The sequence below is a fragment of the Salvia miltiorrhiza genome, chromosome 4 (genome assembly GCF_028751815.1).
Source record: "Salvia miltiorrhiza cultivar Shanhuang (shh) chromosome 4, IMPLAD_Smil_shh, whole genome shotgun sequence".
Lineage (NCBI taxonomy): Eukaryota > Viridiplantae > Streptophyta > Magnoliopsida > Lamiales > Lamiaceae > Salvia > Salvia miltiorrhiza.
The window spans coordinates 32,396,654-32,414,034 of NC_080390.1; the positions used below are offsets into that span (position 1 = coordinate 32,396,654).

Below are 17,381 nucleotides of genomic sequence, written 5' to 3' on the forward strand. Positions count from 1 at the left end.
TAACATGTTATTATGTGCTTCCGAAATACAAGAATCAATATAAGCATCAACTACCAACTGATCCTCCAATGGGCTCCCGTCATCGGTGAAGAGCGAAGAAAAATGGTCAAGAATGTGCCTTTCAATAATCGTAGGATCATAAACGTCTACTCCATCAATGAATAATCTGGTAAACTGCGTTTTTCTCTTCTTGAATTTAGCAATTCTGTGAAAGAAAGCCGTGTTCCTATCACCATCTTTCAACCATTTCGCGCGACTTTTTTGCTGCAACAGACTGTTTTTCCTTGTGAGCGCAATATTGAGCTTAGCTTGGCAGCTAACCTCAGCATCAAAAAGCTCCTCCGTATAGCCCGTTTCAGAAATTCTATTCTGAAGATTCATCAAATCCGTCTGACCTCTCGCAATAGAAACATCAACATTCCCAAAGATTTCCTGATTCCACACTCTAAGATCCAATCTCATTCTTTTAAGCTTAAGCATAACCCGAAGAATAGGGCACAAAGCATCAACCGATTGGCTCCAAGAAGCCAAGACCAAGTCCATAAAATTGGAGTGAGAAGTCCACATATTCAAAAAACGAAACTGACTGCGACCCGTATGAACATTCTGTCTACATTGCAAAACCAACGGAGAGTGATCTGAGGTGAGACGTGGGAGTGCCGAAGTCACAATAGAATCCCATATATCAGCAAACTCTTGGGAGAAGAAAGCTCTATCCAAAACAGATTCAACATGTCGCGGGAGAAACCTCCTACCCGACCAGGTGAATCGCAAACCCTCTGTCGGAGATTCAAGCATCTGTGTATTGTCAATAAAGGTACAGAACTCCGTACAAGAACCTCTATGCGGAGAAACCAAACTGAGACGTTCATGTGCACCCTTGACAGCATTAAATCACCTATAAAGATAGTGCGGCCCGAAACAAATCGAGAAAGGTCGCCCCAAAGAATCCTGCGATCGATATGGTTGTTTGCACCATGAACAACAGCAATCCGGAAATCCCAGCTCTGCCAAATGCAATCAACAATAACCACTTGATCAGACGAAAAAATAACAGTAACAACCAAGGAGGGATTGGCCAGCTCCCAGATATTAGAACACCGAGCACCTCGATTATTATAGTGAATAGGAACCATATTAAGATAATGCCAAAAACCAGGACGAATTCTATGAAAAGCCGTCTTTGGCTCAATTAAACCCACCAAAATAGGAGAAAAAGAACGACAGTGTTCTTTTAACAGATTTTTGGTCTCATCCGTCAGACCACGGACGTTCCAAGCAATAATGTTCATAATTAACATTGTGTATTCGCGGAAAAAACTCCGCTTCTTTCCACCTCGTCAGCCCAACTTTCCTTCGCGACGTTATCCATAGCTTGGATACTATCCTTGTTGCTGCTGTCAATAATAAACTCCCGGGATTTGACCCCCGTTTCACCTGAGTTTCTTAACCTTGCCTTAATACTATCCTCAGCTTGTTTAGTAATTTTCCCGGTCGCCCGAGCTGCTTGTTCCTGTTTAGTTGGGCGCCCACGGCGCTTACTAGCTGGAACTTGCACCGGAGCCTTAGCTATAGCCAAGATTTGTTCCAGACGTTGTGCCTTCACCGCATTTTCCAACGCAAGAACGTCCGAATCCACCCTTTCGGTATTGTCCCGCTGGACATCAATATTTTTCCTCTGTTCCTCCATAATCTCCTGTTCAACCACAATCTCGTCATCCGGCTGTTCACTTATGCCATCGCTGTCAGAACTGTCAGCCTCTAGAGGCTCATCAAGAACCGAATGTGTCACCGGAATAAGGATAGATTGTAGCAAGTCAGGACCTCGCGCCCCCTGGCTTTCATTCTCCTGTTGCAGAACCTCAAACCGACTTCCAGAACTAACATTCGCCTTAGGACTTTTCTCATGAGAAATCGCAACCTTATCATGCAAATCATGCAACGCCGGTGATAAAGTTTTTTCCTTTCCACTCCTAGGAGTGACCTGTTTAAATCCATCCGCATCCACTCCCGCCGAGACAACCCTTTCTCCCTCATGAAGTATGTTATCCTGCACAGGATGCCAACGTGCAGAAGGAACCTGTGGTTGTTTATCATCAGATTTCCCTTCGCCATTTCCATTATCTTTTTTCTTACGACATTTGTCCAAGGAATGCCCCGTAACTTTGCACCTCGAGCAGTAGAACGGGAGGTTCTCATAAGAAAATTCAACATAAAAGGATGTGTCCTCCCCATCGATAAGAAGAGAATGCGGAAGACTCTTAGCCATGTCTATCTCGATCAAGAGCCTAGCATATTGCCCAAAGTCCCGCGTAACTGAAGCTCCATCAATCTTCAGGGGATGCCCAACAAACCTTCCAATACCAGTTAATAACTCCGGCCTCCAGTATTCAATGGGGAGGTAGTGAATTCTCACCCAAACGTTGGCTAAGGAAGAGTGTTCTTTGAAAGGATCAAAATTTTTTACCCAGTCTCTAATACGAATGTGCCCACCAAAAATTTCCCATAAAGCTTTCTCCTTAACGTGAGACTTATCCCCAGCATTCTTAAACACCATAGTGTAGTATCCCTTACCCAAAGGAATAAGTTGCCAATCCTCCCGTAGATTCCAAATTTTCTGAAGTTCCTGCTTCACAACAAGCGCCGGCTTCGGCTTGTCTCCTTTTCAAAGCAATAATCTGCCAGTGACAGCATGAGAGAACTCCTGAACCGCCTTAGCATATTCCTCTTTAGGGATTTTAAAAGAGAATTGATCTCCTTCTTTAGTAGGCTTGAAAGCATGAAACCGATGAGCCGGCAGATCCGGTCGACGAGGAACCCGATTAACTGTTATATCTGCATAGGAAGATGATCCTTTTCCAACATCGACTCCCTTTCCATGCAGCGGGTTCCTAGGGATAAGCGAATCCACTTTATCAACAAAACCTTCCATCGAGTTGTCCATTCCAAACGTACCAGCATGTTCTGGATTGGATTCATGTAAAACCATCTTAGTGTTCCCCGCAGAAGTAATAGAACCAGACGTAGGCGTAGAAGCCTTAGAATACGAAGCAAAATTAGACGAGACCGGGGGGAGGTTGAGCCCGTCTCTCCGATGAAGTTGAACGCTATCACGCCGGCCGGACTCAATCAACAGGCGCCGCAAAGAGACGGCGAACTAGGGTTTTTTTAGGGTTAGGGCAAAAACTCTCTCATCTCTCCTTCTGTAAAAAGATATTGCTTTGTGTTGCAATCTAATTGTGTTTGAAGATTAAAAAGGTAAAGGAAGAGACATGTAAGAATGGAAAGAAATTAGAAGCACAATTTCCTAACGAGGAAGTCTCCTGTGAGCTCTGAGCTTACGGTAAGCTCGGATCTTGAATTTGACCCGGCCGAAAAGAATGGACCTAAAATCAATTGAGCAGTTTGGTGTTCGAATTCATCAGCACGAGATCGTGAGTTCGACTCTTACTTCGCGCGCTCTCCCAAATTTTCATCTGCTATTTTTAGCAGCCCTGGTCAGTCCGGTTTGCTTCTGGTTCAGTACTTAGTCGGTCCGGTCCAGTCCAGTCGATTCTTGTCCAGTTCAATTTTATTTTTTATATAATTAATGATTTTCTATTTCAGACCCTTTTCAGCAAGTTTTTTTATTACCTATACGTGATTTTCAATATATATATATATATATATATATATATATATATAGATTCACCTAGTCATAAAATTTCTATGAAATCTCCGTCGGTCATGATAAAATTACTAGATCTCGGTCGGTCGGTCGGTCATGACAAAAGAATGGATTTAAAATTACAATGGATATGTAGTGTAGGTAATTTAAGAAAGGAGTTTTGACAAATAACATCACGAATATTGTAATTTTAGGGGGGTGTATTCGTTGTAGATTTCCACAGACTGTAAAAAGTCCATGAAATTTAAATTCCATGGAATTCACATAAATTTCAGACGACTTTCAAAAAATTCGTGGTTGGATTTCACCTCGATTTTCACTGATTTTCGAAGACTTTACGGGATAATTTTGGAATTGAATTCCATGAAACCAGCGCCCGCTAGAAAAGACCCAGCGACCGCTGGGTTCCAGCAAAATGGATGTGGCAGAACAAGGTATGACTTACGCAAAACGAAGCGGTGGAAAGTGATTCAAAGGTGTCTTCAGGTCCAATGATATAGAACTATTTGCATTCTCCCACTCAATCCCCATGGCATGCTCTGGTGAGTCTATCATTTGCATGGGAATACCACTGGTAGTTGACCCAGAGGTTAAAGATCCCACCTGCCTGCTCTGCTGACATGTCTCAAATTCTCTTCCTAATTGCACCTCATGCACGTTATTTACGTCATTTGATCCCATACTGAGCCCAACCAAAACAGTTAACCCATCCCCAGCAAGGTCTACATTGTTGTCAGGTATGTTATACTCAATCTTAACGATTGCTGAGTTCCAACGCTCGCTGGCTTCTTGGCCGTGGGCGCTGGAACTCAGCGCTCGCTTAAAACTTCATAGATTTCAATTCTCGTGGTTCTTGGCCGGATTTCGTCGTGTGTATTTTTTGGATGAAATCCATGAAAGTCATTCCGGATTTTAAGTCAATGGAATAACGAATACACCTAGATTTGTATGGATTTTAAAGTCTTGAACGAATACACCCAGATTTATATGGACTTTTAAAAGTCTTGAACGAATACACCCAGATTTCTGCAGACTTTTAAAAGTCTTGAACGAATACACCCGGACTTTTAAAATCCATAGAAATCCATCAAATTCCACAACGAATACACCCCCTAATGTGATTTTTGAAGTGTGACGAATTAAATCACCATCTTTTTAATTTTCACAATTTTTAATATTCAGCAATTTTATTACAAACAACGTTAGAAGATAGAACTCAAAACTTATTGCAGTACTCGTTCCGTCGGTACAGATGGTCATCCCATAGTATTTGCTGGCTGCTACTTGGTATCTGCCATTGTTGCTTTAAATATATTTTCTCATTTAGATACAATATTGGTATTCATCTTTCTGATATCATGAGGCCAATCCAGAATCATCTATTTTATTACATAAAAAACAATGTTATAGCAGCAACACTACCAAGAAGAAAAAAGTAATTCCTACACATACTACTTATCACTGCCTATGTACACAGCACTCTCGTCTCGTTGAGAATACGAGGAAAAGAAAAGAAAAAGTGATGGTAATGGAGTGATCAAGTTGAATCCCTGTTGCAGAGATTGTAACCAGATATCAGAGAGCTTGTGGCGAAGGCGATGAAAGCCAAAAATGACATGGCGATTGAGGCGCTGGCCATCAACGTGAAGTCGTCTTTCCCCCAGTTTGTAATCCAATCTGTAACCCTTGTAGCAGCCGATGAGGATGCTGACATAACAAGATAAGCCAAAATCTGAAGAAGAAAGAAACAAAGATCAATGTGAAAAATCGAATGACATAACAGGCAAAGCTCGTTCTTGATAATGCTTGAAACACTAAAACAGAGAGCAATATTGACATTGTCCCTTTTCTATTTAGGCTTTAGATAAGTAACCTACACTACAGCCTTATCAATATAGTTGTATTGAAAATTGAAGGACGAATTCAGCTGAAAAATAAGTAACCTGATCCATTGAGAAATCGAAGTGGTAACGAAGATGGTGAGAGATGACATGCTTCTCTGTGCCCAAATGGTATGCCAGATCGTATGCTTGAAAACCAGAATACACAAACCCGATGATATTTACAACCAGACAATATCTGCAAACACAAGTACAATTTTGCATTAGTAACATCACACCACCAAAATGCAAACAAACCATTTTCACTAAGCAATGCATCAGATAGATTATGTTGGATTCTCTATGTAGGGCTACAAAAGTAATTGTGTTGTAAGTTTATGAGCTCATTGTAACTCATTGGACTTTTGCAAGTGTACAAGAAGAGGGCAAGTAGCAGAACAAGAAGTAACACTAAAATAGTGAATAAATACTCCTTTTTTTAAAAATAAGAATCGGTATGATCAAAACGAGAATATTAAACAATCTCATTCAAACAAGAAATGGCTAAATTTGCCCGAAATGAAGATTGAAAATTGAAGAAGTAGGGAGAGAGATACCGATATTCCCTATATCGATCAAAGGAATCGCCGCTCCATCCTTTGGTTTTATCAGCAGCCATAATACTGAAGGAAATCAAACACGCGATCACCTCAAACACTCTCACCACCAACGCCCCCTTCGTCACCTCCGTGCCCCTCTCCGACCGCCGCAGTATATTCTCCACCGCAGCCCTCGACCGCCTATCTCCACCCACCTCATCGCCATACCCTTCTTCCACCGCAGCGCCACCGCCGCCCACCTTCTTCACCCCGCGAGGCGCCTCCTCCTTCACCAACCTATTCAGCCCCAAAATCACCGGCGAATTCCCCCTCTCCGCCGACGAATTCTCCCGCCGGCCGCCCTTCCCCGCCGGAGGACTCGCGGGGGCATCGCCGTTTCCCGAGGGGGATTTCACCGAATGCGGCCAGGGCCGCCACCCCTTGGCGACGGCGGCGGCCGGAGAGGTCGCCTTGAAGTTGGATTTTCCGGGAGACGGCACCTGAGAGTGGAACCTCTCGGTGGGGACGAGCGATTTGCTGCTCTTGTTGCCGCAATTGTCGTTTTCCGGGAGGAAAATCGGGTCGTCGGAGCGGAGGGGCGAGTCGAATCGGAGAGGCGAGTGCCAGGAATCGACCTGACTCGCTGTTGACTCGGTGTCGGACATTGATATGTGACTGTTGCTGTTTCTGCGCAGAGTTCGCCGATTGTTGTTGCTCGAATCTTGATTTTCCATTAGACAACGGAAATCTTGGAAAGAATCCTTGATTTTGCGTTTTGAATTGTGAAAGAGCGTGATCGGAGATGCAGATGGAAAGGAAATTTGAAGGGAACTTTTGTTTTTCAAATTGAAAGCTTAAAAAATTAAAAAGGAGCGAGCGGGTTTATTTGTGTGCGGGGATGAGCACGGTGAGTCCTAGGATCATAGATGGTGGTTTTAAATGGCTTGTTGACATGGCGGATGGTGATTTGCTGTTTAGGGTTGTGTTGGTGGAGGGGCAATGTAGAGGAGTGGGGTTTTAGTTGGGATTCTCTACTAACTCTTCGCGGCAGTGGCGATTCTTTACTTGATTGGACGGCTGCATGGATTTTGGAGCATCGTCGTAAATTTGCTTTCTATTTTACGATGCTTTTTTTTATAATTATTATTCTGATTTTGATCCACAGCCAATATTGTGTTTTCATTTTAATTCATTATATTTTAAATTAAATTCACGCTAATATTTTGAAAAAGTCATTTAATAATTATTTAAAATTAGTTTTGATGAATAAATCTCAAAAAATTTATTAAAATTTGTACCCGTCAAATCGAACTACTCACTTATCTCAATATTCATGACTTATTTCTTTTAAGAATAAGTATTTAAAAGAGTAAAATTACAATGTATATACTATGAACCAAATAATATGTAGTATATATATATTTTTTAGAATTATAAGATGTGTATATTATATAATCAAATAAGCAATCCGCCTGCAAGCGAGATCATTACTCACATAAAAATGGGAAAACTACCCGTATGCAGTCGGGATTGAACCCAAGCCTTCTCCCAAAAAAGAGTTTTTGAATGCCTCAACTTAGCCACTTGAGCTAGGCCTAATAACAAATGATATTAAAAATATATAGCAAGCCAAGATATTTGAACTGCTCCAAAAAAAATGATAAATATTGAGATGAAGGGAGGATTTTTTACTATAACAAATTTGGATTTAATAATACTATCTAAGATAATAAATATAAACTTTTTATCTAAATATATGCTATTGACATATCAACTAATATATATTTTCATCTTTAAAAAAAATTACTTCTTTCGTCTACGAAAAGTATGATTCTTTTGTCATTTTTAGCATCCGCTAAAAATACGATACTTTTAGTTTTAGAAAAGTGCCTCACTTTTTTTCCTTATCTTCTATCTTTAAAAAAAATTATTCTTAACTATCCTTAATTTAGAAAATATCCTTTATTTCTAAAAAAAATTATCCTTAATTCAGTCCCAATCACTCATTTCATATAATGGTGTGACCAATTTTTCATTACATAAAAATTATCACTCATTTTATTAAAAATTGTGCCAATAAAAAATTTCATACTTTTGGGAAGCGGGTAAAGTAATATTTGTATCCCAAAAATAATCCTCTGAGTTTCGCACATACTTTTTTTTTTTGACTTGGGGGAGTTGGGGAAAGGGAGCAGTAGAGTTTGAACCCGGGACCTCACTGTTCACACACAGGAGGTCGCATCAATGTACAAGTAATATGTGTATGTATATTAGAAAATATTCAAATGTCAGTCACGATCATTCATCTCTATATATTATGTCGAAAAAATTGTGCCAATTGCCTACTAAGATACAAACCCAATCAAGTTAATTTCTTGTGAAATTAATACTCCCTAACTTCTCAAATGATTAAACAAACAAAATAGTAGATATAGACAGCTACTCTTTTTAAATGATAAACTAAAACTACTTCGGACATTTTATTATTGACCATATTCAATTTTCTTAGTCAGCTCTAATCTAATCTAAAAATATAGGAACTTAATTAGAAAAATATAGCATTTTTTTTCTTTTGAAAATGATCAAATAAACATATACATGTATCCAATTTCACATAAAGGGTAGCAAAAATAACGAAGTTTGTTGAGTCGATTCATTTTTCAAATTTATTTCTATTCAAATTTTGGTAATAATGCTCACTTGATTATTAGACTCAAAATTACACTAGAATATAGATGTGGAGCTCAAATTAAGCTTTAATGGAGTACTTTGTTTGGGTCATTTTAGTAAACTATATTACTTTAATCTTTAACCACAGTATTCACATAAAGTTTTAATAATCAAATTAATGTCAAACGCCAATTTTCTTTCCCCGACTTTAGATCCAAACTTTGGATTATAGTCATCTCAAATAGTATAACTTTCCATGTGATTTTTTAAATTACTACATAACTCCAAACTTCCTATTAGTTTAGTAAAATAAAACAGAACAGGAATGTAACCACCATATAATTGTAATGGTTGATATGTTGACAAGTGTAACAATGAATAATGTATATCTTCTTGATTAAGTAATAATGGAGCATTTAGAATTTTCTAATAATACATATAGAAAGAAAAGAAAAATAATGAAACCTAACTTTAACTTTAGATTGTGGTGCTGAAATCCTGTCTTTTGAGATAACACAGAAAGCAGTCTTCATGTTCAACTATGCTTTTACTAACTTTCAGCCACACTCAGAGCATTTTTGATATGACATAGATTGCCACTATGTTTTTCTTTCTCAGATTTTTTTAAGAAAATTTAAATATTCTATATATGTTGACTATACCGACGTGAACTTCCCTAGAGAAAAAAAGATGCAATATTACTCACTCCCTCTGTCAATAAAATTAATGCTCTACTTTTTTTGAAGTGTTTCGAAATATAGTTCATTTTCTTAATTTAAATTATCTTAATTTTTTATTAAAATAATTTATTGAATATTTGTGAAAAATAATGAAACAATAAATAAGAGCAAAATGGAGCAATTTCATATAAATTAGTATATATTTTTTGAAAAAGAGGACTAAATTGATAGAACAAAAGGAAGAATTAATAGTATTATCTTAGGAGTGATTAATAGTATTATCTTATTGTGTTAGAATAAAGACACCATTTTCTAGTCCGATAAAAATAACAGATTTTTCTAATTCATATAAACTTGTGTTATTTTAATCAGACAAATATAGTAGTATGGGATTCTATGTAATAGTAATTGATTTCACGTTTCAGCAAAGGAAAAAACAATAATTGCTTCCATAATATATTAATTTACTATTAATGGACAAATGTGTATAAGCCTTTTCTACAAAGCAAAAAAGTGGAGAAACTTATTTAAAACACGTGGAAAGGAGTAACATTTAAAAACTAAGCAAAAACACTTTAAATTATTTCTTTCTTTCACATAATCTCTTTTTGGATGTCATCCAAATTCCTGCCCTTTTCCAAAAAATTTCCCCCTCTTTATCCCTGGCTATTGGATTCCTGTCTTCTAATAATCTCCTCATTTTCTCACAGGATTCTTTTTGCTTCTCCCCTCCCATGGCAGACTCAAGCTACCTAAATTTGGACTACATTTTAATAGCCGCACTCGATTCCATTCATATCGAGGAAAAATAATATTTCGTCTCTACAATTTCATATCGACTTCCAACTAGAACCATAAATGAACAGAGCTACTTGCAAATTATTCGAGACTCGGCCCGAAGCTCGATTTTATAATAAATGAGCCGAACTTGAGTCTGATTTTAAGCTCAATAGTATTATCAAGTCGAGCTCGAGCCTAACAGCACTCGGCTCGTTGAGCTCGCGAACATGTTCAGATTCGATTATTTGCGAGCATGTTCACGAACCTTCAATCGAGTTAGTACACGAGCCTTAAACGAGTCGAAGTCGAGCTCGAGCAATATATTAAGTAAGATCAAGAGCACATTTTAAACATTTATCAAGTTTTTTCTAAGTTTTTAACGAGCTCAAGCTCTAACATCATGTATATGAACATCTAACGAGCCGAGCTCGAGCTCAACTTCAAATTCGATATTATCGAGTATCACACGAGCCAAACTCAACCTCGGCAAATGGTGACAAACCGAACTCGATCAACAAGACAAAACTCAAATCAAGCGAGTCGAGCTCGAGTTTGCAAATATTCGACTCAACTTGTTTACAACCTTACCTCCAACCAATGGTAAACATAGACGAGGGGGAATGGAGAACTTCAGTCCCACCAAACATTTTTTTAATTTTTAATTTAAAAAATCATCAATATAAAAATTAAAAAGTGCAGCTAAGGGCAGGGCCGGCCCTGACATTCCAGGGGCCCTAGGCGAAGAGGAAAAAAAGGGGCCCCGGCGAGGAGCACTCCTCCGGCAGGAGCACCGGCGCCGGCAGAACGCAGCCAGGCAGGAACAGGAGGTCAGGAACAGACGTTTGCTGCCTTGCTGCGGCTGCGCAAGTGAGAGCCGAGAGTACAGTCGCCGGAGAGAATCGAGAGAGTTCAGAGAGCATTGAGAGAGAGAGAGAGAGAGTACGAAGAGAAGGAGAGAGAGAGAGATTGAGAGATGAGAGCCGTTCCTCTTGACCGTTGATGAGTTATTGAGTTTGAGAGAGATTTTTTTTTTTTAATTGTTGCCTCCAAACTCCTCACTCGTTAGAAATAGGTAGAGTAATTTTTTTTTTTTTGGTATGGGTATAATACTATTCTTGGGCCAATATTTTGGGGCCCCCAAAAATTGGGGGCCCTGGGCCATTGCCCCACAAAATACACTAAAGGGCCGGCCCTGGCTAAGGGTAGAAATTAGGGTATAAGGTATTGGGTATACCCAACCCGACCCTATACCCGATCGGGTATAGGGTACCCAATATTCGATAAATTACGGTATCGGGTCGGGATCGAGTATTAGAAGCTAAGGGAATTCGGTATCGAATATATCCAAATTATCCAAAAAAAAAAATTGATTAAATAAAGTAATAATAAGCCCTAAATGCAATTTGAACTTGAAGAAACACACCTGCATCTGTACTCTGATTCCCTTCTCCTAACTCCCAAGTCCCACCCCCTTTCGCCGAAAGTCGCGCCTCAAGACCTGTTGCCGACGCGCCTCTAGCTAGAAGCTCCAGATGCACAGCTCCGAGCCTCCGAAGTCCGGCCCCGCAGCTCCGACCTCTGAGCCTCCGAAGTCCGACCGCGCAGCAGCAGCACCGCCTTCGGCCTCTTCTCTAGTCACGCCTCTTCCGAGCTCCGTCAGGTTACAGGTATGTTAGAAATCTTTCAATTTTTTGCTGATACTCAATTCAATTTTGATGCTTTGTTTTATGTTTTAATATTCCTTTTTGAGTAAAGGATATCTTGGCGCCACTGCATGTATGTGGATGGTTTGTGAGAATTTTGTTGTTCTAGAATAAATTAAAGTTTGTGCTATTGCTTATTTCTTTCGTGAGTTTCCTCCGATTTCTGGCAGCCCAATTACAACTTCACTATAGGTAAGGTAATTCAGGGTATACGAATACCTGACTCGAAACTTCCTTATCGATAAGATAATTTAGAATCAAGTATCAAGGTATTTGATTTTAGAATCGGGTTTCGGAATGGGTAGGTATTCGAATACCAGATTTTTTCAAATAGAGGATCCGAACCCGACCCGATTTCCACCCTAAATACAACCTCTATCTAGATTTTTTTCTACATCCACCACTACCTTCAACTAGTGGGGCCATGATGTCTTCCACAAGCAAGTCTTGCAATTTTCTGCCTGCTACTTGATGCAAAAGCAGTGTATATTTTAATGGAGGCTTTACTACTTTATGTGCATGGAAAAGTTGCCAGGCAACACGGTTTCCTTCCCACTTTAATCTTTATGATGTTTTAGTGGCATGCATGCATGCAATATATGGCGCGTAGCGCACCTCAAGTGTGTGTTAGGCTCGTGCGATTAAATAAAGTTTTAGAAACTGCATGAACGTGAACTCGAACATGAATTTTTTATTATCAAATATTAACCACTCTACCATTAGGCCAGTACTAGCATGCATTGAGCAACGCTTGTACTTCCATATATATAGATGAGCAAGATGACATTTCCTAATAGGTATAAGCATAACAAGTATAAGATTATATGTAACTATAGAGTAGCTTATTTCAAACACGTGTAATGTAGGGTCAAAATTGTTCTAATAATTAAACAAAGAAAAAAAACACACTTAACTCCGGTGGTGTATCGGGTTTTTGTAGGCGTCGCCTCACTCCGGTAGCTTCAGGCGATTGAACAGCACGAGAAAACTTTGCTCGGGGACAACATAGAGGAAGCCGAGGTCTGCACCTTTCACGTATGGCACCAAGCCCTGTGTTGTTGCAAAACCAAAATTGAAGAAGCAAATCGTGACAAGATCAAATTCGTGTTTGGTGAGAGCTGTGACGGGGTGGATCTTACCTTGCCGTTCAGTTGAAGAAGCTCGCCCTCGACCCACTTGGGATTCCGGAATCCGAATTCTGCGATCCTTCCTTGGCCTCTGTAACTTGCAAGCTGGAGAGAGAAGGTCACATGATCAGTCTAGTGAAGTTAGAATTGGGTTTGAGTGAGAGGATTTACCACTCCTAGTTCATGTGGGTACATTCCTCGGTTGGCATTACGGTTAACCTTCCCTATTTTAGCACGAAACGTTACCTGCACGTGTGCAATGACACCATCACTTGACTAGGAGTTCAATGCGTAAGCAATGTTAACTGCGGAAACGAACCCAGACAACATACCTGGCCAGCAGGAACGTTCAAATCCCCAGTCAGCTTGACAGCCTCGACATACTCAAAGAATTCGACATCAGAAGATTGCTTGTCACTACTCGTATTCCAGTTACCATATTTGCGCCTCAACTGCACCACTTCAGTGCCATAAGGGCCGAAAGCACCAACGTATAAACCTGCAAGAAATGGCAAGTCAGCATCTCCCTTCAAAATCGACATACAAGAGATCGGAGGAGATAGGTATATCACCCTCAAATGGATCTAAATCACCACTGGGTGCAGTAATTCGACTAAAATCTGTGTACTCGGACAGCTTATTCCGCTTCTGTGCCTGGCCGACTGCAAGCTTCACGATTTCACGTACATCTTTGGAAATCTGTACATAGTCATGAGTAAAAAATTATAATCAGTTATGTTATTGCCTACTTTAGGAAAGATTACTAAATTCCTTTTTGCTTATACCTTAGGAGAAACTTTCTCGGAACTCCAGAAAGCCTTGGCAATATCAGAAGGCATAAGATCGGAAACACTTTGGGCAGCTATCGCAGCCACCTTAACTTTAGATGCGACATTTTCTTCGGGGTCACTATCATGATCTATCTTAGGAATATGCAACAGAAAAGAATCCCTCTCCATATCTTTAATATCAGCAGGGACACGAATGAACTCATCCTTGCTAGGAATTTGTTCGTTGTTATGTAAGACCCCACCAATGTAAAGCTTCATGTCTAAGTTGTTTCCATCTTCCATTGTGTCGCTATCTCCTTGTGCAGAAACCCGATCCAGCTGATTACTATCTATTTCGGTAGCATCCTCTTCTATATCCTTGCCGGTTCTGCTCTCACTGTCTTCTTCGATGAACTGCTTCAAAGTATCCTCAGTTATGTCCTCAGTGACATCGACTCTCATTACTTTAACCTTCAGTTCGGGTATCTTTTCCTTGAGGAAATTTATAACACCCTTTATTCCCTCTTCAGCAGCCCCTTCCAAATCAATGCTCTTCCCTTCGCCTTTTTCTGCTTCACTGTCTTCCAGCTTGACATCGACCACAGATGTATTCTCGGCTTCACCTGCTGACAGCCCCCCCTTGGTGGATTTGTCAGATGAAGAAGTTGAATTTGCCGAAATTCCTTTAGTTTGTTTTAGAAATGCAACCTGTATATGAGAAAAAACAATTAAGATGAGAAGATTTTAAATAGGAAAACGAAAATGACTGGTTTTACGATTAAGCCAACAATGCAGAACTCTATAAAATTCACACCACCTGCATGCTATATCTTCCATCGTCATTTTTAACCACAAATATTTCGAATAGGGGAGTTCCAGGAGACGACGTGACCAACTGCCTGTAATATTAACCCAAAGCAGGGACTTTAAACTAGAGTTAAGATTACAAACCAATAAACAATTTTCTCAATTCAATTCAGAGATTACTACCTCGGACTATAAGTTTTGCCTATAAATCTGCCAGTCCCTGGAGTAATCCGAATTATTCTTCCAAAAGGATCATCCAAATCTTTTGAATAGCCAACCCACCAACCAACCTGCAGAAAATCATACGAATTACAACGCCAGGAATTGCTCACTTCACTGAACAACAAGCAAGCCAAGGAATAACTTCTAATGTTGGGAGCAATTTGATTTTTAAAAGGGTAAACGTCATAATTTAAACAAAAAAAAAACTTCTAATGATCAAAACCGATGAACATAATTGCTAACAAGTAACAACTTACCAGCCCACTTCCTGTATTTCGGCATAATCTCGAAGCATCATGGTAGCGTTCTTCATCAATTGCACTCTAAGGGAAAACAGAAAAGAAATTATCATATGCAATATTAGAAGTATGAGAAATCACATCAGCCATTATGTTTACCTTGAGCTGCGACATTATTTCAGCGATGCTATCTTTTGATGTTGCCTCTGCTATGGCTATTTTTAACTTAGCAGCTTCCTGAAAGTCCTCCTTCTCTATTGCTTCTTCTAATTGGAACTGTAAAGTAAAACAATATACATAAATATATATACACATATATGACTGTGTCCACTATGTAGTATCTATACCTTGAACTCTGTTTCTTGAGATATATTCATACAAAAATAGACAAAATTAATCTACTAAATTTTGAACAAAGTTCCTCTCCCAAGTAGACACATTTTGAGATGCTCCAAATAGAACAACTACTCTTGGGGAGTTTACTTATCATGATTGATAAGATCATGACTGATTATTTTTATCCTTGTTACTAAGATACCTCCAATCCCACACTTTCAATGGGATAGGAATCAAGCAAAATTAACTCAAATAATAGAAATTATCAAGGGCCTTGGGATCCATCTTAGTAACAAGGGATTAGCCTAGACTATTTTTATTATCTAGGCTAATCCTCAAAAGTTAACGCCCTTACAAGATTTGTGCTAAAGACATGTTTATTCATTGGATAATTAATCAGTTGGCTAGTAAGGGAGTGGTTACACTACATTGAATTTTCTAAAAGACTTTGTAAAAAATGTGAAATTCAAGCAATTTGAATCCAGATGATCTCACATGATATAAGAATTAACACTGTCTTTCCAAAGCAGCAACTCTGCGTATAATGCATCAGAAGCTCTTTCCACAAGATTCAAAGACTTGTCATAATTTAAAAAATTGCTATAAATTGATAACAAATTCGAATCTGGTCCATTTGAAGCACCGAAACCAATCACTAACAGCAATTTGCAAACCAATTATCAATCAGACGCAACAAAAACAGAACCCAACTCATATTTTTCCAACTCAAAAACATCTAAACATCCTTCAATTCGTGTTAAAGATTGAACCTTTAGAACAGAGGCGTAGTTCTCCGCCTGTTCAATTTCAGAAAAATGGCGAGTCCACCTATTCCAATCCCAATCCACGGATGATGGCGCCCACAACGATGAAGAGCAACTCGAAGAAGAACTCAAATCGCTGCTGCCACTCTCACTGTGATTCTTATTGTTTTGAAAATCGCTGCTGCAGTGGCAGAATAGCTTAGATTTCCTGCTTCTTCTGATGATAGACTTATTGGGTAAATTGGGTGAGAACTTCTTCTTCAAAAGAGGGGTGAGGTTTTCGGTGGAAGCGGCGGAGGAGGAGGGGCGGAGCTGCGGCGGAGGCACGGCAGAGTGTCCCGTCGTAGCCCAAGCGTTGGCAACCGCCATGTGTAGCGTCGGCGGTGGGTATGTGTGGGAGTAACAGAGATTGGTTATGGATAGAATGATGGAATCGGAGACAAGATAATTCTTGTGCTTCTTTTTGTTTCTACGACTACTACGAGACAGGAATTATGGTTTTTTCTTTTTCTTTTTTTTTTTAGAGGGCTTTTTGCCTTTTCCTTTGGATTAACAATCCAATTTATCTGTCTAAAAAAAAACATCCAATTTATCACAACTTTTAATAATTTTTAAGATTTATCAGTTCTATTTCAATTTTTTAATCTTTTCAATCAATATTAATTTTTTAAATAGTTGTTTTAAAAAAATTAAAATGAAATATTAATATATATTAAAAATTATTATTTAAGTAAAATAATAGGGCATCCGACTGACACTTTATATCAAGATTTAACTACTGGGGTAAAATTTCAATAATAAAATTGATACAATATAAAAAAAAATTATAATAAAATTGAGAAGTTTTAAGCAGTGTAATTGATAAATGGTGAAATTTAAAATGCATATTTTCGATTTGTTCGTATAAAAACAAATGAACGTACTAACGTTCGTCGAAATAAATCAGGTCCCAGAATGGGAAGAGAGGAATTTCCGGGATTTGTTAAATCAATGTTAATCACCTATTTTTATTTACATGACAAATTAAATTCGGATGCAATCTGGATCGCTGATTGGGATTCAATGAATGGTCTTGATTTGGTCTTTATTCTCTATCAGGGGACCCTATATATATATATATATGATAGAGTTCTATGGAGACCATAAAAAATTCGAAGAACGAAGACCAAATCTTGTGCGTCGATCTTGGTATATCCA

At 39.0% G+C, this 17,381-nt stretch overlaps 2 protein-coding genes across 3 annotated transcripts; both read right to left on the bottom strand.

Annotated features, from left to right (window-relative positions):
* Positions 1–5,026: 5,026 nt before the first annotated feature.
* LOC131019965 (CASP-like protein 4A3) lies at positions 5,027–7,197 on the bottom strand. Its single transcript, XM_057948603.1, has 3 exons — positions 6,105–7,197; positions 5,611–5,746; positions 5,027–5,399 (listed from the first exon to the last, which is right to left on the bottom strand). Exons 1-3 carry the CDS (start codon positions 6,818–6,820, stop codon positions 5,205–5,207), a joined length of 1,047 nt encoding a protein of 348 aa, XP_057804586.1. The 5' UTR covers positions 6,821–7,197; the 3' UTR covers positions 5,027–5,204.
* A 5,393-nt stretch (positions 7,198–12,590) lies between these two features.
* On the bottom strand, positions 12,591–16,668 carry LOC131019966 (protein EXECUTER 2, chloroplastic). 2 transcript variants are annotated; one of them, XM_057948605.1, is made up of 11 exons: positions 16,191–16,668; positions 15,244–15,360; positions 15,103–15,168; positions 14,807–14,913; positions 14,634–14,715; positions 13,832–14,524; positions 13,619–13,745; positions 13,379–13,545; positions 13,218–13,292; positions 13,059–13,151; positions 12,591–12,969 (listed from the first exon to the last, which is right to left on the bottom strand). In XM_057948605.1, exons 1-11 carry the CDS (start codon positions 16,551–16,553, stop codon positions 12,868–12,870), a joined length of 1,992 nt encoding a protein of 663 aa, XP_057804588.1. In that variant the 5' UTR covers positions 16,554–16,668; the 3' UTR covers positions 12,591–12,867. The 2 variants fall into 2 exon arrangements, with proteins under 2 accessions (XP_057804588.1, XP_057804587.1); XM_057948604.1 differs by having other exon boundaries at positions 12,591–13,151; positions 16,191–16,666.
* Between the last annotated feature and the right edge of the window lie 713 nt (positions 16,669–17,381).